Source organism: Postia placenta (assembly GCF_002117355.1).
Source record: "Postia placenta MAD-698-R-SB12 unplaced genomic scaffold POSPLAscaffold_3, whole genome shotgun sequence".
Lineage (NCBI taxonomy): Eukaryota > Fungi > Basidiomycota > Agaricomycetes > Polyporales > Adustoporiaceae > Rhodonia > Rhodonia placenta.
The window spans coordinates 2950371-2970166 of NW_020169834.1; the positions used below are offsets into that span (position 1 = coordinate 2950371).

General features: G+C 53.1%; 8 protein-coding genes across 8 annotated transcripts; 3 read left to right on the forward strand and 5 right to left on the reverse strand.

Annotated features, from left to right (window-relative positions):
• Positions 1–70: 70 nt before the first annotated feature.
• POSPLADRAFT_1039158 (hypothetical protein) lies at positions 71–822 on the reverse strand. Its single transcript, XM_024477498.1, has 3 exons — positions 691–822; positions 434–630; positions 71–377 (listed from the first exon to the last, which is right to left on the reverse strand). Exons 1-3 carry the CDS (start codon positions 774–776, stop codon positions 265–267), a joined length of 396 nt encoding a protein of 131 aa, XP_024342384.1. The 5' UTR covers positions 777–822; the 3' UTR covers positions 71–264.
• A 960-nt stretch (positions 823–1782) lies between these two features.
• On the forward strand, positions 1783–6272 carry POSPLADRAFT_1044921 (hypothetical protein; the record flags this gene model as incomplete). The annotated part of the gene is made up of 23 exons (XM_024478637.1): positions 1783–1894; positions 2089–2201; positions 2281–2341; positions 2408–2484; positions 2605–2636; positions 2697–2748; positions 2808–2981; positions 3060–3231; positions 3294–3385; positions 3508–3654; positions 3707–3731; positions 3796–3893; positions 3955–3970; positions 4029–4408; positions 4458–4562; positions 4792–4881; positions 4940–5048; positions 5114–5178; positions 5536–5798; positions 5853–5940; positions 5997–6092; positions 6147–6240; positions 6268–6272. 23 exons carry the CDS (start codon positions 1783–1785, stop codon positions 6270–6272), a joined length of 2466 nt encoding a protein of 821 aa, XP_024342385.1.
• Positions 6273–6607: 335 nt separating this feature from the next.
• On the forward strand, positions 6608–7744 carry POSPLADRAFT_1054330 (hypothetical protein; the record flags this gene model as incomplete). The annotated part of the gene is made up of 2 exons (XM_024480511.1): positions 6608–7294; positions 7346–7744. 2 exons carry the CDS (start codon positions 6608–6610, stop codon positions 7742–7744), a joined length of 1086 nt encoding a protein of 361 aa, XP_024342386.1.
• On the reverse strand, positions 7742–9386 carry POSPLADRAFT_1065302 (hypothetical protein; the record flags this gene model as incomplete). The annotated part of the gene is made up of 2 exons (XM_024481928.1): positions 7742–8978; positions 9030–9386. The coding sequence occupies 2 exons, from the start codon at positions 9384–9386 to the stop codon at positions 7812–7814; spliced, it is 1524 nt and encodes a 507-aa protein (XP_024342387.1). The 3' UTR covers positions 7742–7811.
• A 201-nt stretch (positions 9387–9587) lies between these two features.
• POSPLADRAFT_1073585 (hypothetical protein) lies at positions 9588–11635 on the forward strand (the record flags this gene model as incomplete). Its single annotated transcript, XM_024482622.1, has 5 exons — positions 9588–9607; positions 9658–9818; positions 9869–10527; positions 10589–11442; positions 11494–11635. 5 exons carry the CDS (start codon positions 9588–9590, stop codon positions 11546–11548), a joined length of 1749 nt encoding a protein of 582 aa, XP_024342388.1. The 3' UTR covers positions 11549–11635.
• A 180-nt stretch (positions 11636–11815) lies between these two features.
• POSPLADRAFT_1179328 (hypothetical protein) lies at positions 11816–14095 on the reverse strand (the record flags this gene model as incomplete). The annotated part of the gene is made up of 9 exons (XM_024488657.1): positions 11816–11923; positions 11979–12071; positions 12125–12239; positions 12317–12704; positions 12756–12897; positions 12948–13012; positions 13062–13149; positions 13203–13740; positions 13800–14095. 9 exons carry the CDS (start codon positions 14093–14095, stop codon positions 11816–11818), a joined length of 1833 nt encoding a protein of 610 aa, XP_024342389.1.
• A 556-nt stretch (positions 14096–14651) lies between these two features.
• POSPLADRAFT_1135140 (hypothetical protein) lies at positions 14652–16090 on the reverse strand (the record flags this gene model as incomplete). The annotated part of the gene is made up of 2 exons (XM_024484547.1): positions 14652–15725; positions 15785–16090. 2 exons carry the CDS (start codon positions 16088–16090, stop codon positions 14652–14654), a joined length of 1380 nt encoding a protein of 459 aa, XP_024342390.1.
• Positions 16091–17733: 1643 nt separating this feature from the next.
• Positions 17734–19745, reverse strand: POSPLADRAFT_1179331 (hypothetical protein; the record flags this gene model as incomplete). The annotated part of the gene is made up of 8 exons (XM_024488658.1): positions 17734–18309; positions 18367–18778; positions 18835–19027; positions 19078–19145; positions 19204–19267; positions 19323–19404; positions 19457–19563; positions 19613–19745. The coding sequence occupies 8 exons, from the start codon at positions 19743–19745 to the stop codon at positions 17869–17871; spliced, it is 1500 nt and encodes a 499-aa protein (XP_024342391.1). The 3' UTR covers positions 17734–17868.
• Between the last annotated feature and the right edge of the window lie 51 nt (positions 19746–19796).

Sequence of the window (19796 nt, forward strand, 5' to 3'; positions counted from 1 at the left end):
CACACCTCCATCAGAAGACCGATGGTCCAAAGACACGAGTCGTTGACCAATCAATGGAAGCAAAGAGCAATCGGGACGACGAGCTGATGCATAGCACTACAGAAACAACACGAGGCACGACAGGCTGGAACACTAGGGTTACATGAAGAGAGCAAGGGTGATTATTAATCCACTGAGGTGACGACGGGAAATAAGGAAATTCAAAGTTGGCGGAGTGACAAGACGACGAACAATTCCGAGATCCAATCGAGTAAAATGAGACCGTTACTTCTTTCTGGCCATCTTCAACCCCATCTTATTATTCAGCATCTGCGGTTGCTGTGGCGGAGGGACGAAGTCTCTACGCCGACGGAACAGAAGAACGTGTGGCTCGGGTGCTACGCGTTTCTGTCAACGGTGGTGTCAATTGGCTCAAAACCTCATGTTGACTCACCGTGGACCTCATAATGCTCCCAGCCCAAGCTCTGCGTAATCCCAATCCCGCGCCACTCCTGCTCGCTCAGTAGCCGCAGCGTGCCGCTCTTGTCCGAATTGAAGAGCTGCTTCGGGATCATCTTGAAGAGCGGCTTCGGCAAAATGACATGACGATATTCGTACTCGTCGTCTGAGTATCGATCAGAGTAGTGGATCCTACCAAAACGATAGCCTGTGAGTCAGAACATTTCGCATACATGTGAACGACGAGCCGACTTCTCTATGTATTCCTCCAACTTCCTTGCGGCCTCCGCTGCAGCTGCCTGCGCCTGAGCTTGCGTCTGGGCTTCTTTACTGGCCATGGCGTTGCGTATACAGCCCTGAAAACGACGGTGTAGACGATGATCCTGTCGAAATGGGCGTGTCTGCTGAACGCGACCGGTCACAAACCGTCACTCACTGTACACGAGGTCATGTGATCATGCGACGCGTCTCGATTTGAAACTCCGCACGTCGTCGGGTGACCGTGTAAAGACACGGTCATTTCTTGCTTTCGATCATCGACATTCCCCCGCTCTTGCAAATGGACGAAGAAAGCTTTGCTGATCTCGTTGGAGAATATGGATTGGATGATCCTGACTACGCTGTTGGCGTCGATGATTCTGGCATCGCATTTGGTCAAGGATCTGCAGAGGGAGAATACCAAGATATAGACGACCTCATTGAAGAATATGGTGACTATATGCGCCTCATTTTCGGTCGCCTAAGTGCGTTTGACACTGCAAAATACTTCATCCAGAGAACTCGTCCCCATCTCCACCAGAACGTCGTGGCGTGTCAAACGCTCGCTTTGCTTCCAATTTCAATCCGCTCTTCACACGGACCCGCGCCCCGCTACCTCTTCAAGAGCGTGAAGAGATAACGGGATACGAGGAGCCCGGCCAAAGGTACCATGCGCGCCAGCAGCATCCGGCAGACGCGCACGCTGGTCCCGGTCTGTCCAATTATCGTCCTCCAACCTTCAATACGGTTCCGTTCCAAAAACAAACAGGTAAGCATGACCCAGATTTCTCCACCGGCGGTCTTCGCTCATGAGTGTGCAGCTTCCAGACCTTCATTCTGCGAGCCGGCTCAAGGCATGGCGCTACCTCCGCAAATCTCCACGCCGCCCTCAGCGACCCTTGCAGCAGCCAGTGCTCATCGATCGGCACATGTTGTGAAACATGGTCATGATGACGTGCAGAGCCTAGATAGAGGGTCAAATCCCCGCAATGCTCACGGCATACGCTTGCGCCCTGTGTCAGAGCTCCGTAAGTCTCGATGGCCATGTTCTTACCCGAGCGGGGTGTATGCGCTACCAGCTGACGCATGCATGCACCCTTTGCTCCAATTCCCGTTTCAGCTGACGTCTATCGCGGGATGTTCAAGTTCGGCGTCTTCAATGCCGTGCAGTCCCAATGTTTCGATATCGTATGTGCTGGTTATTTAGAACGAAGATATTGACCAATCAGCGCTCTCCTATTAGGTTATGCACACGAACCGGAACATGGTTCGCGGTGAACCTCCTTTGATGCGAGCCTATGCTGAGCTTATTACGTTCTCGCTTCACAGGTTATAAGCGGTCAGCGTGCTACGTCTTCTTGCTATCTGGATCTCACGCGGAACCGTCAACAGCTCCGACAGGAAGTGGAAAGACGGTCCTTTTTGAGTTGGCCATAATCAGAATGCTCATGCAATCGGGTGGAAATAGCAATACATCCAAGTGCATTTACATAGCCCCTACAAAGGTGAAATGACGGCCGGACATTCACAAGCACGGATAGCAGCATTGAATAGTATCTCACCGCGCTGGTAAATTTCATATAGGCGCTTTGCTCTGAAAAATGCAGAGAATGGACGACAAAGTTTCAAGCGCTTGGTGTAAACTGTAAGCCAAGACAGATTGCGATGTTATGGTGCAAAGAGACGTGGATTGATGACGTCTTGTCGGTAGGCTGTGAACTAACCGGAGACACGGTTCAACTCGGTAAGAATGCATGGGGTAACGCTCGAGATGCATCCATCATGTATGTGGGACAATATTGCGTATTTTCTGTCCACATTACTGACTGAACCTAAGCGTGACCACTGTATGGAAGCTATGGCTTACTTAACAACAGAAAAGGAAGCGCGGCTTATTAGACTTGACAGGGCGAGAAGTGGGATAGCTTGACGCGCAGCTGGTACGTCCGGGCACCCTAAATCACACTCCTGTCGTTGACAGTGCTCACGCTGTTACATAGGCGCCGTCACGGACAGATCCTCTCACAGATACAACTCTTCCTCATCGACGAAGTAAGTCTATCCGACCTTCACGCGTAGAATACCGTCCGGAACACAGCTGTTCTTCGCAGGTGCATATCTTGAATGAATCTCGTGGGAGCACACTCGAGGTAGTACTCTCACGAATGAAGGCCCGTGGGTCGTCGGTTCGCTTTGTGGTAGTGTCCGCAACGGTCCCAAACATTAAGGATGTCGCGAGCTGGATTGGCGACGGGACGCCGGATGGCTCGGCAACAGTTATGCAGGTGCGAGACATCCCTCCATACATCGCGACCACTTGGGTCTTTGTCGCCTCTGGAGACTGACTTCTATCGGTATCCTAGTTCGGTGAAGAATTTCGGCCATGCAGGCTTAGCAAATTCGTGTATGGATTCTTCAGGAAACGGGAGCAGAATGACTTCGTCTTTCAAACGGTGCTGAACGCAAAACTTTATGGGATTTTGCAACAGCACTCCGTCAACAAGCCAATGCTGGTTTTCTGCTCTACACGCAAAGGTATCAATGGTGTATTCCGCAGATAGGTAGCAAGTATTCATAACGATTGTACTTAATTTCAGGGGTCATGGGCACAGCGGACCAAATCTTGAAAGAATACGAAGAAGCGTCCCAGAAGAAGCAAGCATTGCCCTGGACACGCCCCCCGAGGTATGTACTACCCGCTCAAGTATCTTGGCAACTCGTTAAGCAACGAACACGCGTAGAATCGAACGAAATTTCCAAAATAAACACCTGGAGAGTGAGGCATTGATTATACGTTTCTGGCGTTGTCAGATGTACGTTAACATTGTCTATCATTCTCGCACAGAGCTAGCAGCATACGGTATTGGCATCCACCACGCGGGCATGAGCATGGACGACAGGCGTGCAACGGAAGACTTGTATCTGAGGAAGCTGCTTCGGATCCTGTTCGCTACCTCCGTGAGCCGTGACACTGTTATGTCGCCTTGCCGCTTACACCAGTCGTTATCAGACTCTGGCAGTTGGTGTGAATTTACGTGCGCGATTCTTACACGTGTTAAGGCGCACAAATGGCTCAGTCTGCTTGCTTGTCAATCCCAGCTGCGCATACGGTGATCATCAAAGGCGTCAAGGTGTTCCAGAACAACGCTTGCCAGGAGTATTCAGACCTCGATATCATGCAGATGATGGGTCGTGCGGTGCGTGCCGGCCTCATTGTACGACACATCGTGCTGAGACTTCTCGCAATGCATCGTCTAGGGCCGACCCCAGTTCGGTGCGTTCGCCTTCTTTATCTTCATAACTGATCGTATCTCATCGGACATTATCTGCAGATAAGGAAGGGGTCGCGATCATCATGTGCGAAACCGAACTCGAAGCCAAGTACAATGCACTCGTGCAGGGGCAGACGCTTCTTGAATCTTGCTTGCATCTAAACCTATCCGAGCACATCAATTCAGAGGTGGGGCTTGGAACGATCACCGATCTCAACAGCGCAAAGGCATGGCTGCACAACTCGTTCCTGTTCCGGAGAATTCAGCAGAACCCGAAGCACTACGCGATCGGGAAGGAGTGTAACCAAACATGGCAGGAGCGAGTCGACGAAATGGTAACAGAGAGCATCACAAAGCTGCGGCAAACAGAGCTGGTCATGTACTCGGACGATACTCAGACACGGTTGTGTTCCACCGAATATGGCGATGTCATGAGCAAGGTAAGCTGACAAGCCTGCTCACATCCCGATTTTACTGAGTTTGTGGTAGTTTTATATCAAGCAATCTACGGTGATATTTCTCTTTATCTCATATCGCGGTATATTCATCGAGGAACTCAAAGATGGGGCTCATCCTCAGCCTGCCCGAACGCGCGTCTGTAAGAGAGATCGTAAGGACAATTTGATATCGGGCCGTGGACACATACTCAACGATAGTCTAGCTCGAGACTATTTGCGGGGCTGAAGAGTTCGTACACACTGCTTGAGACGTTGCTGTCTTATATGCGTTATATAGATATTCGGACATCAAACTACGTGGCGGAGACAAACACGTGAGCATCTATATCAACGATATAAATGACTATCTTACTTTGCTTTGTTAGATTTATAATAGAATGCGCGGTCATAACGACATTCGATATCAACTTAAGAAGGTCGAGAAACCGGCCGATAAAATATTCATACTGATCCAAGTGAGCCCTTTTATCACGCGGATTACATTGGGGCTAACGATCCCCGTACGCTGTGCAGGCAGTTCTTGGATGTATCAGTTTATCCGATCCTGAATACAAGAGCGGCGATAGCAACCCGTCTCTGGAAGCGTCATCCGTCTTCAGACATGTCGTACGGATTGCCAAAGGTAATTGTGGTTCTAAGTCGGGTTGCGTTCACTTCTTGTGATAGCGATCTCATTTTCGTATTTAGCCATTGTCGAAGTGGCGATCCTCAAAAAGGCTGGAGGTCTCCTCAAAAGCAGTCTCGAGGTGTACGTCAGTATCTGTTCGATCATACAATCGAAAACTCAATATCGGGTGCCGGACTAGTATCCGCTGCCTCAGTGCTAGGGCTTGGGAGGATAGGCCATCTGTGCTGCGGCAGGTGGAGCATATTGGCGAGAAATCGTATGTCTGCTTGAGTTTCGTTCAAATCTTCTGCTGACATCGTCTCAGCCTGAAGGTCTGCCAGCGGCTCCTCAGAGCAGACGAGCATTACTTGACGTTGCCTTCAGGTTTTAGCGGAGGCTGGAATCACATCTCTTCCCGTCTTGCGCAAACAAGACCCCTTGAGGATCGAGGCGGTACGTTGGGTGAATAAGTCCCCATGGCCCTGCATTTACTCCTACCTAGCTGCTAAACCGCCGTCCTCCTTTTGGCCACGAGGTCATCGCCGCAGTTCAACAATTTCCGCAATACCTATTGAACATAAATGAAGTCGACCTTGCTACCTTCGCGGGAAAGAAGCCTATTCAAGTCGAGCTGTCGATCAAATGTGGTCTCACAGAGAATCTGTCGTCTAATAAGCCGAAGAGGGCCAAAGACAAGAGCTCGGACATGACCATCGTCTTTACTGTTACGTCCGATCTGGACTTCCTTGACTTCCGTCGTATCCCGTGCACTGAAACATTCCTTATTTCGCGTTAATCTAGACTGACTAGTATCACTAGGACCAAGGCGTTGAAAGAATCGAAGACATTTTCATTGACGGCGGAGTTGAGTAGGCAGAGCCAATCCATCACGGTCTACATCACATCAGTGAGGTCACCTCATGCACTGCACTGCACTGATCCTCATACCAGGTGATCACGAAGGAAAGCATTGCTGGTGTAACTGTCAGTAACACATACAAGCCGACCGTCAACGCAAAGGAGTACCCTACCCCGGACACGCGCCCACAGACCTCTGTGGTATGAAGAAGTCATGGACTATCGACTGATATTGTGTCTGACATTCGTTACTAGGAGGTGATGCTAGAAGGATTTGAGGAAGATCCAGACTTCTGGAATATGGGACCCGATGACGATGATGTTCCAGTTAAGTTGGAGAAGTCACAAGGTGCGTGTTACAAGTCGATTTGGACAGAGTAGACTCCTTGACGATGATGATATACTGTTCGATAGACGTTGATTGGCCCAGCAGGCAACAGGATTCCCCCGCAAGACCTACAAAAACTACCCAGTCAAATACCGCTCGTTCGGCAAATCTTCACCTCGGACTCAAGAGGCTGCCGAATGGCAATTACGAGTGAGTTCATAGATTCAGCGTAGAACTCGGCCTCAGATCTCTCGCCTCAAGGTGTAATCACACATGCAAAGATAAGTCGAAATGTCGGCACATGTGGTGAGTGCCACTCTAGCCTCAAAGATGCTAAAGAGGTAAGCTTGCTTCAAGCTGCCGTGACGGACTCGTGAAGGCCCCTCCCATGTCGAGAAAGCGCGTCGAGGCTATCTGTGCAGAAGACCATACTCAATCAAAGTTGAAGAAGCCTTCTAGTGCAGAGGCAGCACCTGAAACTCTTACAGGAGGCAAATTGAAAGCGAAGCAAAAGTCCAAAGCATCCAAATTGCACGACAAATCGGACGCCCATCTCAGACACCTGGAGTCGCTACATGATAAGACTCATGTTCGCCAGAATCTGAAGCTACCTGCTCATCAGCGCATCACACTTGGCGACGAGGGAAGCTCCAGCAAAAGCAAGAAGTCTAAGGAACAATCTACTGGCGACGACATAGATCCTGGCGACTCTGATGATTCTGACCTTCCCGACCCTCTACAGTTGCTCGGCGCTTTCAGCTCGTCTGAGCGACAGAAGGATTTTGGCTCAGATGGCTCAGAAACGAACTACTCGAATTCTGAAATCGATGCTCTAATCCGTGCTGCTCCCTCAGGTGACCTTTCTGGCAGCCGCAAGGAATCCAAAGCTCCACAAGTCCTAGATTCACAACCTAGTCGCAGTCCTGCTCCTGACGTGTCGTGGCTGACAACGCCGTCGCCTCCAAGCAAGCGCAAACCTGAATCCTGTGGTCCCTTGCCCAAGCGCGTCAAAAGGGAGCACGAACTACTCAGTCCAGCGCTCTGCGCTGCGTCTTCTCATCCATCTCAACGACAGGTTTGCATATGTTTCCCTGCTAGGCTATCACTTCGTCTGAATTGCTCGCAGCAACCGCTATTCTCCGCGACGCTATCCGATGACGAAGAGGTACAGTATGTAGACGAGGCGGGATGGGATGTCACTGAACCAGCTTTCATCGACCACGCGGAAGACTTTGTCCTTGACAGCACTCTCTTCGATATCACGCACAACCCAGCGGACGAATATCTCTTCCCTGGCTCTTCGTTCACCGTTAGCCAAGATCACAGTACTGCCCTTGGGAGCAAGCTGCCTACGGGTGACTGTTTGACTCCTAGACATTCTGACACAGCCGGCCACGGGAGTTCCACAGCCGCAAAACCCAACATCGCATGGGAAGATGAAAGTGAGGACGATGGTGACAACAAAGACGACCTCGCAGAACTGGAGGCATGGCTGCAGAGTGACGCTGTAGAAATTATAGGATGAGCAGTACCATATGCATTCGTAACCCCAAAGAATGTAGTATGTATGCTAGGGCGGCGGATAAGCCAATCTATTGTGCACTCTTGCTGTCACCATCGCGCTGGTCCTCCCCGATAGCCTGCAACTCGGCGACTGGGTCCGTGAATACCCGCAGTGCATCCGCGAACCTCTGGTCCCACGCAACCGGGCTATCAGGACTCACGATGTCCCAACCCTCCTCGTCAGCTCTCCAACGCAGCTCCTTTTTCATCCTCTCAGAGCGCAACTCAACCTCGGTTGGAGGCGGATAGTTGACTTCCTCTTTTGTCAGCTCGCGTGTGCGACGGGCAAGGGCTCGTGCCGTCTCCAGCTTAGCCGGAAGCGACGCGTAGTATCCTGAGCGCGCTTTCTCGATGTCAGACCTGAATGAGCGTACAGTCGACTTTTTGTACCACACCTCCGCGTCTTTGCCGAAGTCGAGGTCGCTAATCGAAGGCTCGGACATATGCGGTCTCGGTGGAGAAGTGGTCGGGTCTGCGTCGAAGCTCTCGGACGCACCCTCTGACGGAGGCGACACGAAAGGTCGTACGTGCCCCATGATGAGCCTGTATGCTGCTTCCGCGCCCTCGCGCACTTTGCGCCGTTCGTTGAAGAATTCCCATATCATCAACGGAATATGGGTCAGACCGATATGGTTGACAAAATGAACGAAGAGGATCGGCGGTTGAGGCGGAATGGCGGTCGGCGGTGTATCCATCCCGGCAGGAATAGAAGATCCAGATGTGGGAAGAGCTGAGGAAGAGGACCCTCGCAAATGGGGAGGGGTGAAAGCTGAGAACGACTTGGAGGGGGGAAGACGTGACGGGGTAGGGATGGGTTCGCCATCCAAGTCGGGGCTGCTCTGAATGGGATCAACATCGGGCTCAGGTTCGTCGAACCTACCGTCCAACTCGAACTCCTTTGCAAGTTCCTCTTCCCTGTCCACGGTCTGCAGACCCTCCGTCCAGCCCCTCTTGAGACCCGCCATAAACTCTTTGAACGTCAGGCGGCCCACGATGACAACACCGCCCTCCAGCTCGCGGCGCCGCTTGTCCTCGGCCGATGTATTTGGTAGAACCACCGGCATGACGGGTGGCGGTTCAAGACCGAGTTCGATCCTCCGTCGCTTTTTGATGTCCTCGGCGATACGCCTCGCAAGGTCTCCATGCCGCTTCCCCTTGATCATCTCATAATCAACAGCGGCTGCGACGAGGACTGGCTGTGCATACGGTTAACGCTGTGACATATTGTGAAGTTATGGGCACCGGACCTTGACGTACTTGCGGAAGAAGAGCATGCTACGGTCAGAGTCCTCGTCGCCAGGCCATTTTGTTCCGTACACGGTGACCTTGCGCGGGTAATCCATGCTATGGAGTGGTATCTCCGCAAAGTGCTTGACTTTGTCTACATACTCCTGGCGGATGCGCTTGCATTGCTGGCGGTCGTACAGGTAGTAGCCCGTGAGCGTGGAGGTGACACCAATGAAGATGAGCCAGTTGCGCGAGGGTAGTTTAGGACGCTTGTCAAGCCATGATGGAGGGATTCCAGTGTATTGAAGGGCAGCTTTCACCCCTGTGAGCCTAGGCTTTTGCTCGGGGAAAACGCTGTCTCCAGAGGACGTGCTCATCGCCAGCAGGCACTTCGAAGGGCAAGGCGCTCGCCTTGGGGTTGATAATTTTAGGTCACGCTTGATGTTTAACTGTCTACTAGCCTATCTGTAAATTTAAGCCACAAGATAGCCTTACTTTCATGTGGTATGTCTCAAGTTACGTAATCTCTGTGTGTCTCTCCTGTCCACCACCTCCACCATCTTCAGAACAGCTCAGTCATGGCGACAGCTCTTGCTTCGTGAGTCGAATTAGGCCACTTCTTCGTGCGTATATTCACGCAATAGCCAGACTACTCCCCAGGCCGGCGTATGCACCGGCTATCGAGGACGACGAGGACGACATTGTTCAAGTACCCACTGCCGCTCCGTCTCAATCAGTCATTATTCGGACACCTGTTCCGCCATACGGGCAAAGGCAAGGATGGAAGCCTGCGTCCCCAGATGATTTTGGTGTGTATGAATGTGTTTTGGTCGGACGTCTTCAACTAAACATGTTGCAGGCGACGGAGGGGCATACCCGGAATGCCATGTCGCGCAATATCCACTAGACATGGGCAAGAAGAAGGCATCCTCAGGTAATACTCTTGCACTTCAAGTGGATGCCGAAGGAAATGTCCGCTACGATGTCATCGCGCAGCAAGGGCAGCGTGCCGGCAAGATTGTCCAGTCGCAATTTAAGGACCTTGTCCCTCTTGCTCACAGGAAGGATCTTGACGACACTGCCCGGATACTGGAGCGTCCTTCGGAGGATGAGGTTCAGGAGACAACCGAAAAGACACGAACGGCGCTCGAGAAGCTCGTAAACGGGAAGATCAAGGCTGCGCAGCCCAAGCATGTCCCGGATAGTCAAGGGAATACTTCCTTCATCCGGTACACGCCCGGCCACCAGAATGGGTCTGACGGACTGAAACAACGGATCATCAAGATGACCGAGGTTGTTGAGGATCCGCTCGAGCCCCCACGCTTCAAGCACAAGAAGATTCCCCGTGGTCCACCCAGCCCTCCTCCTCCTGTACTCCGGAGTCCACCACGGAAAGCCACAGCACAGGAACAGAAGGAGTGGATGATCCCGCCTTGCATCTCTAACTGGAAGAACAACAAGGGTTACACCATTCCTCTCGACAAGCGACTCGCTGCAGATGGACGAGGCCTGCAAGACGTATGTACTATCAACTGCTTCTTGGCTCGTTCCGGTGACCTTATACCCCCCTTTTGCGCAGGTGCACATTAACGACAATTTCGCTAAATTCTCTGAAGCCCTTTTCGTTGCTGACCGGCATGCACGTGAAGAAGTCAGACAGCGCGCCCTTATGCAGCAAAAGCTCGCGGAGAAAGAGAAAGCGCAGAAAGAAGAGAACTTGCGGTTGCTCGCCCAACGTGCGCGCGAGGAGCGTTCAGGCATCCCAGCTGCACGCGTGGAGACTAAGCCAACTGCCGAACGTACAGCAGCCATGCAATCATCACTGAACGCGTATGGCAGTGGCAGTGAAAGTGGATCGGAGTCTGAAGAGGAAGGAGACGAAGATGCGGCGCGGGTGCGTGACGAGATGCGCCAGGAGAAGCGTCGGGAGCGCGAGCGCGAGCTACGCATGAGCAACATGGGTCAGGAGCAGCGTGCCAAGATGCTCGCACGACAGCAGAATCGCGACATCTCGGAGAAGATCGCGCTCGGGCTCGCAAAGCCGACGCTCTCGAAAGAGAGCATGCTGGACTCTCGGCTGTTCAATCAAGAGTCACTCCAAGGTTCATTTGCCGAAGACGAGGCGTACAATCTGTACGATCGCCCTCTGTTTCACGGTTCCACTGCCGCTGCCGCGATCTACAAGGCGCGCGGGAACATCACGGAGGGCAACCAGGACTCGTTCGGCGAAGGTACTGAGGAGGGTATTGGCAAGGCCCTCGACAACGATCGCTTTGGACTGGGCCAGGCACGGATCGGCTTTGAAGGTGCACAGGACCAGGAAGTCAGGGAGGGCCCTGTGCAGTTCGAGAAGGACACAGGAGACGTGTTCGGATTGGACAAATTCCTGGATGAGGCTAAAAGCGGGAAGAAGAGAGGTTTGGATACTGATGTGTAAGCCTTCCCATACTACATCCCTGATTTTCAGCTGACAATAGTCTGCAGTGGTGGCGCGCGGAAGCGACAGCAACTCGACAAGGCATCGGAGCGCGATTCATAATATACACGTTTTCCGTCAAGTAGATAGGTCATTTCCCCCATCCTGTTTGTCCTGTAGTATGTACTGCTATTCAATGCTTTCTCGACTTTGTCGCTTCACAGGGTCTGGAATAATGACAACACTGCAGGTACTGAGCGTGATGCATTAGACGGAAACGATAGCTTCACTCGAGCTAAGAACTAGTGATACACACAACGTAAAACGGCCATGATAACGACTGGCTAGCAAACGACAGGCGGGGCGACAGAGCCATGCTTGACCCTATCTTCACCGCGCCCAGTCACTGGAACGCAGGAGGTCCGATAGGTACTTTGCTTCCTCTTGGTAGTTCAGTGGTAGAATGCGTTGAATGGAGTACCGAACGCGTGTCGTATCCTGGCGGTCAAAGCGAGGTGAGCCTTTTCTCTGATACCCAGGGTTGGGAACGTACATTGTATGTATCCTGCTTCGCCCTGCAGGCGTAGTTGTAGGCGGTACCAGTGGCCTGTTCTACAATCTTGGTGAACTCGACATCATTGCGGTCCTGATGAAATGTCAGCATCTCCTCGTATCTGAAACGGTCCACGCGCCACTGACCTTGATCTCCATGAGCTCGTCCGCGCTCATACCGAAGATCACCTGGCCGACGTCGTTAAAGCCCTGTAGCCATGCCTGGCCAGAATAGTCCGCCACTGCCATCGCGACAATGTACCTGTAGCGATTGTAATGATGCAACGGTGGATCTGTGTCAGAGTACACCATCGCACCACAGCCGCCACTGCACCGCACCTATACTCAGGCTTGTCCCAGGTCTTGTTGCATTTTTCGCAGCGCCATGTCCCATCATGGTCCTCGATGACTTTCTTGTTGCAGCCCTGCGACTGGCATGCGGGGTACGCGAGGTTGTCCGGCTTGATATGCATGACTGTTGCGCGTGCAGAGAACGAGTCAGGCTTGTCCGACATGCCTAGTTCGCGCTCTTTGACGTCATTTAGCGGTAGAATCTCCACGCGGTCAAATGTGGCGTAGGACGAGCTCATGCCCGCGCCGTTGTTGCTGTACGCTTGGTAGCTCTCGTTCACGCCAATCGAGTCGTACCAGCCGCGCAACAAATGCCCCTCGGGTGTGTCCGGGTCCATGTGCATGGTGCTGGAACTAAACATGGACAGCGAGCGGCCTAATGACAATGTAAGCCATAACCAAGTTCAGTGGCAAATCAGTAACACACCTCCGAAGTCACCAACCTTTGCGCCCTTGAAGGCAATGACGGGTTGGCCGTCGGCAGCGAAGGTTTCTGCTTGCTTGCCCCAAAGGGTTAGACGCACTGAAAAGTTCGACCGATCGACGAGTGTCAGCTCGCGCTTGGAGATCTGCAAAATATGTGAGATGTTGTAAAGGCACATTTGATGATAGGTATTACTGTTTTGTTTTGTCTAGATGTGATCTCGCCCAGGGGGCCTACTTCTTTGACGATGCCAATCACATCTGCCAGAAGACGTCAGACCAATGTTACAATATAGCAAACGCGGCTTACCACAGACAGAATCCTTCGGCAATTCACTCAGCTTGCCAATGTCTACGAAATTGAACTTGACGGCAGGAACATCGTTGGTGTCCTCGCACTACAAAGGGGTCACTCTCTAGAGCGTCTGCTCACACAGATGTGTGTACACACCTCCTGAACTTCGGTAGCGCGATCGAGGGATAACTCATATTCATTCTGAATGTTGGAGAACTTTTTCTTCGCCAGGTTCACTCTGGCCTTTGATATGTAGTACACCTTGCCCTCTTGCAGCTTGTCATACAACTCATCGACCATATTGTTGAATGCGGTGCCCTTAATCTCGCCACTCTCGTCCATAAGGTTGACACTGAACAACTTGCCTTCCCCGCGCTGGTTAGACCACGTCTTGATATCTGACTTCTGGGTAACGCGCGCCCTGATCTGCCAGTGATTCTGGTAGGGGCTAAGGCTCTCGATGGGGTAGACAGATACAGTACGACCGCCTCGGTTCTGTTGGCGCACAGGCTGAGCCATGGGAGCTGGAGCTGGAGCAGGCGCGGGAGTGGGCGTAGTGGAGGCCGAAGGGACAGCGGAGGTCGATGCTGCTTGCGCACCACCTTCAGGGACAGAGGGCAACTGGAGCGCGGTCGGATTACCGATCTTCGGTGCCTCCTTCACCACTACACTGAGTTGCAGCACAATGAGCAGTCTACAAGATGTGCAAAACATGAGTAAAAATGCATTCGGGGCCCCTGTCTTGCATCTGACCGTTTCTCCTGCACCACGTTACAGCTGAAGCGTTCCATTATAATGATGGAATGCTTCGTGACCTGCCCCTCTTCAACGAGATGGTTCAGCTGGGTCGCCATCATGGCTTGCAAGAAGTGTTCGCCGTCGGACACGATGATTCGGTAGCGATCCACAGTCGCGGACGACCCAGGGATCGGGGGAACCCTCTTCAGGGACAGAAACTGCACCGTTGGAGACGTCTGCAGTACTGGGTCATCATTATCGCGTATGTTGTGCAGACGTGCACAGATGCCTGCGGTGAGTTGCTGCTCCATAGGGTAAGAGGTGAAGGTCGGCTGAGAGTCAAACGCGTCGCGTCGCGCGTGACCCTTAAGTAGCGCGTCGCTTACGTAAACCGTGACACGGCGCGGCTATCCTCATCTTCGGCGACTTCCCTTCAAAGTTCACACTGCGTGCATATATGCCGGCGGATTTGTAAACTCTCATAGTGTGGAACTGTGTCTCTATGCCGTTGCAAGGCGATCTGCTTCATCACACATCAAGGCGAACACCATGCAGCATCTGATCCGGTGGAATAAGAATGTGTAAGTTTGTTCTATTGACACAGTATTGCTACTAGTGTTCATTGATACGATATTACCGACAGCGTGGTCTATTTGTACAACACGTATAATAATCTATGCTACAGCTCTGGACAGCAAGAAGGCTAAGAATACAGCTACATTGTCATGTGGTGCAAGGCGAGCAAGCATCCGTAAGGTCCGTGAGAGCGTTGCGACAACAAGAAAGCGAGGTTAGGTGAACATGGTAAAGTAACTCTATCGGGTCTAGAAAACAGGTCCAGAGACCATTGATTGCATGTGTTTAGGTTCATTTAAGCACGGCACGCTGAGTGGCGTCGCGACCCGCCTTGAGCAGTGTCGAGACCTCGCTACCGCCGGTTCCGCGGGATGGTCCGTCCCTTTGGGAAGCGCTGGGCTTGTCCACCCTGATGTTGGCGGGCGGCGTCGAATTAGCTTTCGAGATTACATATATCGCGACGATCCGAATATGCGAATCCCGAAGCCGCTTCAGCGCCATTACCGCCGCGTTGTACGGCTCCCGCAAGCTCGGCGTGCGCTCCGCGATCTCGCGCACAGAGCTTAGGTTCTCCAGGTACTCCCGGTGCAGCCCCGGCATGTAACGGCGCATTCTGTCCATGAAACCATGGTCCGCGCGCCGGTTGTTGTCCGATGGCGCGGGTGTGCGGGCGTCTTGGAGGCGGTGGTCGATATCGAGGAATATGTCGAGTGCATGCATCACGGAGCTCTGTCCCGCGGACGCACCGCCAAGATCAGCCTGGTCCGCGGACCGTACGCCCTCCAGCACCCAACCTGGGTGGTTGGGGCCTTTCGAGGTTGCGCCAGACCACCATTGGCGCACATTCCAGTAGAACTCGTGGGGGTCGACGGTGTTACGCATGGAAACAAAGATGGATTCAAGCTCCTCGATGATCTTGACAAGCCGTGTCAGGTCGCGTGCGAGCATCGATGTGGCATGGGTGTCCGTGGCGTCGCGCAGGTTCATGAAGCCCTCGAAGATGTCCAGCATCTCCACGCCCTTGAGCTCCACGGCTGCTGACGCGAGGTAAAAGTTATTCTCGGCCTGTGTACCCGAGAAATTGTTGACATAGCGCATATTGTCAATAGAAAGCGGCTGCGTTGGGTCGATGAATTCCCAATTCCACAGGACGGTGTCCGCGAAAGTGAGTACCGGAGCGATTTGAAGCAGCTGCGACACCGCAGACAACGGGACCGCTACGGACTTTGGAACGACAATGGATGCTTCTACGTCCGCCTGCGGCAGCGAATGGACGTAGTAATGCATGATAGTCGCAAGGACCATGTGCGCCCTTTGTAGCCTCCGTAGGTCGTCGCGTATTGCATCAATGCTCTTAAGTGGCATCTGACAATGTGTGGCGTATATGTCATCCATCCCGCGAACATGTCGCTGGATTAACTCACAGATCGGATCTTCTGCCGCCATCTCTCCCCTGCCGGCCGCTTCGCGATCGCCTGCGGACCCTGATCCTGGGCCAGGAACAGAACCCCCGGTGCCTCTTGCAGCGCGTCCTCCCAAACACTTAACGCGTCTGGCAATCTCGGCAGCGGTTGTGGCGGAAAGAAGCCAGACTTTGGATCGACGTCGTAAGTGCGGGGGCAGAAGGCGGACAGTTTACCGCTGCATGTCGTCGATCTGACGACTTGGGAGGCATCCCACGCGGCGGTCGCTGCCCAATCGAGTAAGTGGATGGGGGAGGAGAGGCGCATGAGAGAGATGTGATTGTGAGTAGAGAAGTGGTGATAGTTGGTGAGTGGTCAAAGCATGGGGTTGGGAGTCTTTATACGAGGGGGGGCTTCTGGAATAAGAGGATTTCTGCGAGTGCACGTAAGTGGTTCCCGCCGTTGTGCAGTGTGACATCCTGGCAGGCATAGCGAGATCTGAGATCGCGATCGAGACGTTTTAGCTTTTTGATGTGTGACTCGGCTGCAACGGAATGCATCTGTACAATCCTGCGCTCGCCACCGTCTGAGACAGGCACAGTCAGATCAGACCCAGGCGTCAACTCGGCCGCATCCAGTCCTGCCCCCACCGCGATCCCGTCTCGCTTTCCCGCTGCAACTTCCTGATGCACACGGGCCTCGTGTTGTGTCAATTACTACAGCTATCCGTTTAGAACACCCAACGCACTATTCAAGATTCTCGCACGTCCATCGGACTTCACACACATGCGCAACGTGTCACGGCGTCTCCCGCGTCGGCGCGGATGACCGCGACGTTCATTATCCAACATCGACAAACGATGGCAGTGGCTGTGTACCCGTGGGGGTGTTTCGCTCCATCTGCGACACATTGGCAGAAAAATGCCCTACGGTACAGAACAACCTGCGCGGGTTCCCGTCCACCGTACATTGCTCCTCACCGACCTCAGCGATGCACATCGGAGGTGTTGCACGCAAGCGTCCACATTCACAGAGGGCCAAGGCCGTCCGGGTACGCAGTCCCATGCCGCTGAGCAGTGCACGTCCCGTGTCTGCTCCAACCTCGAGTTCCTTGGCCGTGTCTGTTCCGTTATCCCTTGAACAAGGTCTGAACACCGGTCTTACTAAACTGATCCTCAGGAGTGTTGGGTCGCATCAAAGGCTGCAAGGGTACTGTTGGTCTGTGCCACATTGTGCCACAAACTTCGACCATGATGTCTACGGCTGACACAGGAGATGGATCGTACATTGCCTACACACAATGCCCCAAATCGCTACCGGGCCTGTGAAAGATGACTCAGTACCATGCAAGAGCGATGCAGGCAACCTATACTGCCTTTTTTTACATACACCACGCGACACACGTTTTGCCGTTTCATGCATTGACTTATGCTCACGTTCGAGAATTTGCTCATCAAAGTACAAGGCCAATGCCACACAGGTACCGTCGTGGATTCGAGCGCATCATGATTTGCATTCCACGCTCCATGCGGCCGAGGTGCCAGAAAGTGTCTTTTCCGATGGCCCTTGACCAGCCTGACCACAACCCAGCCGCAACCGCTCTTGCGAGCTTTGTACTCTCGTTGGACACTCGGCAAACGACACGGCAGAAGGAGCCGTCCGACGTGAGGTCCATGGTTCGTCGAACAGACAGTCACATCTAGCGGATCGATTTCAGCGCCTCACTATAATAGCAGTGTCGTCTGCTCAATTGGTGCCGGCGGCATGTCAATATGCAAATTGCTCTGAGCACACTTACTATGTACGACTGCGGAGCTTCGGACGACACTCCATCAGGTGACGACCCCGTGGAGGCGTTTGCGTTACTTGATCGGGTCACGATAACATGGCGTCCATCTCTTCCGAAGATGATGTAGGCTATCCCCGTTGGTGCACCGAGGTCTTGTCGCAAAACAAACACGAATGCAATGTCAGAAACAGACCATCTCGACATTCTGACACAGACGGTGCGTCATCGTCACTATCATTAGTAGCGATACATCTGTGCATTCTCGATGCGACACGCCGGCTGCGATCTGTTGTATGAATTGGCTCTGACTCACAACTCAGTGCCGCCACTTGAGCCACTGCTGCTCGCCGCGCTTGTCTTTCTCCGTGATGCAGCACCGCGCGACGACCTCGACAATCTTCTCGCGCAGCCCCGTCTTGCCCTTCTTCAATACGTTGAATGCTTGCACGAGCTCGTCGAGCGTCAACACCGTGCTCCCGCTCGCAGGATGACTCCCGTTGACCATTTGCCGGATCTCTGCCTCCGCCGGGAGTGCATACTCCATCGGGTTCACGACGCGCGTGGACTCCGCAAGGTAAGTGGGAGCAGCGAGCTTCGGCGCAGTACCGACGTCGGGCGAGTATGTTGAGAAGAATTCCTTCGCGATATACGCGTCCGTGACTTCCTCGAGCGTATCGGGGGACCAGTTTGGCCGCTCTTTGGATTTTTTCGTGATTACGGCAGTGACGCCAGTAGGGAAATCTGGGCTGGCGCCATGCTGCAAGATTGCGTCAGTGACAGATGTTCATCAGCGAGCCAGGGGTAAGACGCGCACGCAGAATGCTGTCGCAATGTTCATTTCCATCTGCAGCGCCTCAAGCAGCGGCATGTTCTTGCCCCTGCGCACCGCGGCCAACGCTACCTTCAGACTTGTGGGACTTCTCATCGAAAGAGCGTCCAGCGTTTCTTGAGCCCACGAGCGAACGCTCTCGTGAGTACTTCCCTTGAGTATTGACTGCAGTTCTACGATGATTTCCTCCACGGAGCTATGCTTGAAAGCCTTGTCGAGGGCCTCGCGTACGACGCCTATGAGCGAGCTTGCAGGCTCCCCAGGAAATCGCTCTGCTCGGTGCTCCTCGAGGATGCTGTCAATTTGCGCGTACGAAGGGTGGTCTATCGACGCGAGGCGCTCGAGCAGTCCAGGGATGCGGCGCGCAGGAATAAAATGTGTTGCAAAACCATGCTCGCTACCCGGTGTGAGCTGAGATTTGAACGCGTCACGAAAAATGGCAATGCGACTTACAAGACCGCACGGCCGTTCAGTGTTTGCGACGTGAGGGCCATGTATGTGCCGATCTCGCCATCCACTCTCGACAAGAAGTAGCTAGCACCGACGTCGGGGCAGTAGCCAATCTTTGTTTCGGGCATGGCAAGAACTGTGTTCTCAGTAGCGACACGGAATGGTGCATTGATACCCAGTCCGACACCCCCGCCCACTGCACATGAAATTCAGCGTCAGCACCGAAGAGGACATACGAGCACTCACTGGTGATACCATCCATTACAGCAACGTAAGGTTTTGGCATTGCAGCCAGTATGTAGTCCAGTTCGAATCTGGGAGGGTGAACATTCGCCCTTCAAAGGTAACAGGGGGGAATCACTGTAGACGCACTCTTTGTGGAAGAAATCAATCGCCTTGGGTAATGTATCGGGATGCGAAGCGTATTTGACAACACCTATAACGCCAACAAGTCAGGCGCCGCGCAGCTCCCAAAGACTTTCGGCACTCACTTTCGACATCGCCGCCCGCACAGAAGGCCCTGCCCACGCCCGTTCCTACGATGACACCGGCTAGCTCGCCCTGCGCCCATTCCTGTACCACAATCAGACTTTCGAAGTTCCAATATACCTCTGTTATGACATACTTCTATCTTCGGCCTGAGGATGCCCAGCATATCATCGTTCAAGGCATTCAACTTCTTGGATCGGTTGAGGACATATGTCCTGAGGCACCCATCGGACTTGAATAGAACTGGCGCCTGCAGCGCGCACATCAGAGTGCTATGCTATAATGATATCACAGGCACTGACCTCATCTAAGGCTGGTCCGCTGGCCGCGCCAGAGGACATATGTCTTTGAATCGCGGCTGTGCGCTGGACTGCTGCACGGTTAATGTGTGCCATCCTTGCGATACGTAGGCGCGTCGCCAACATCGTAGAAGGCAATGGGCACCAACCTGATAAGAAAATAAGGACAAGACGGGG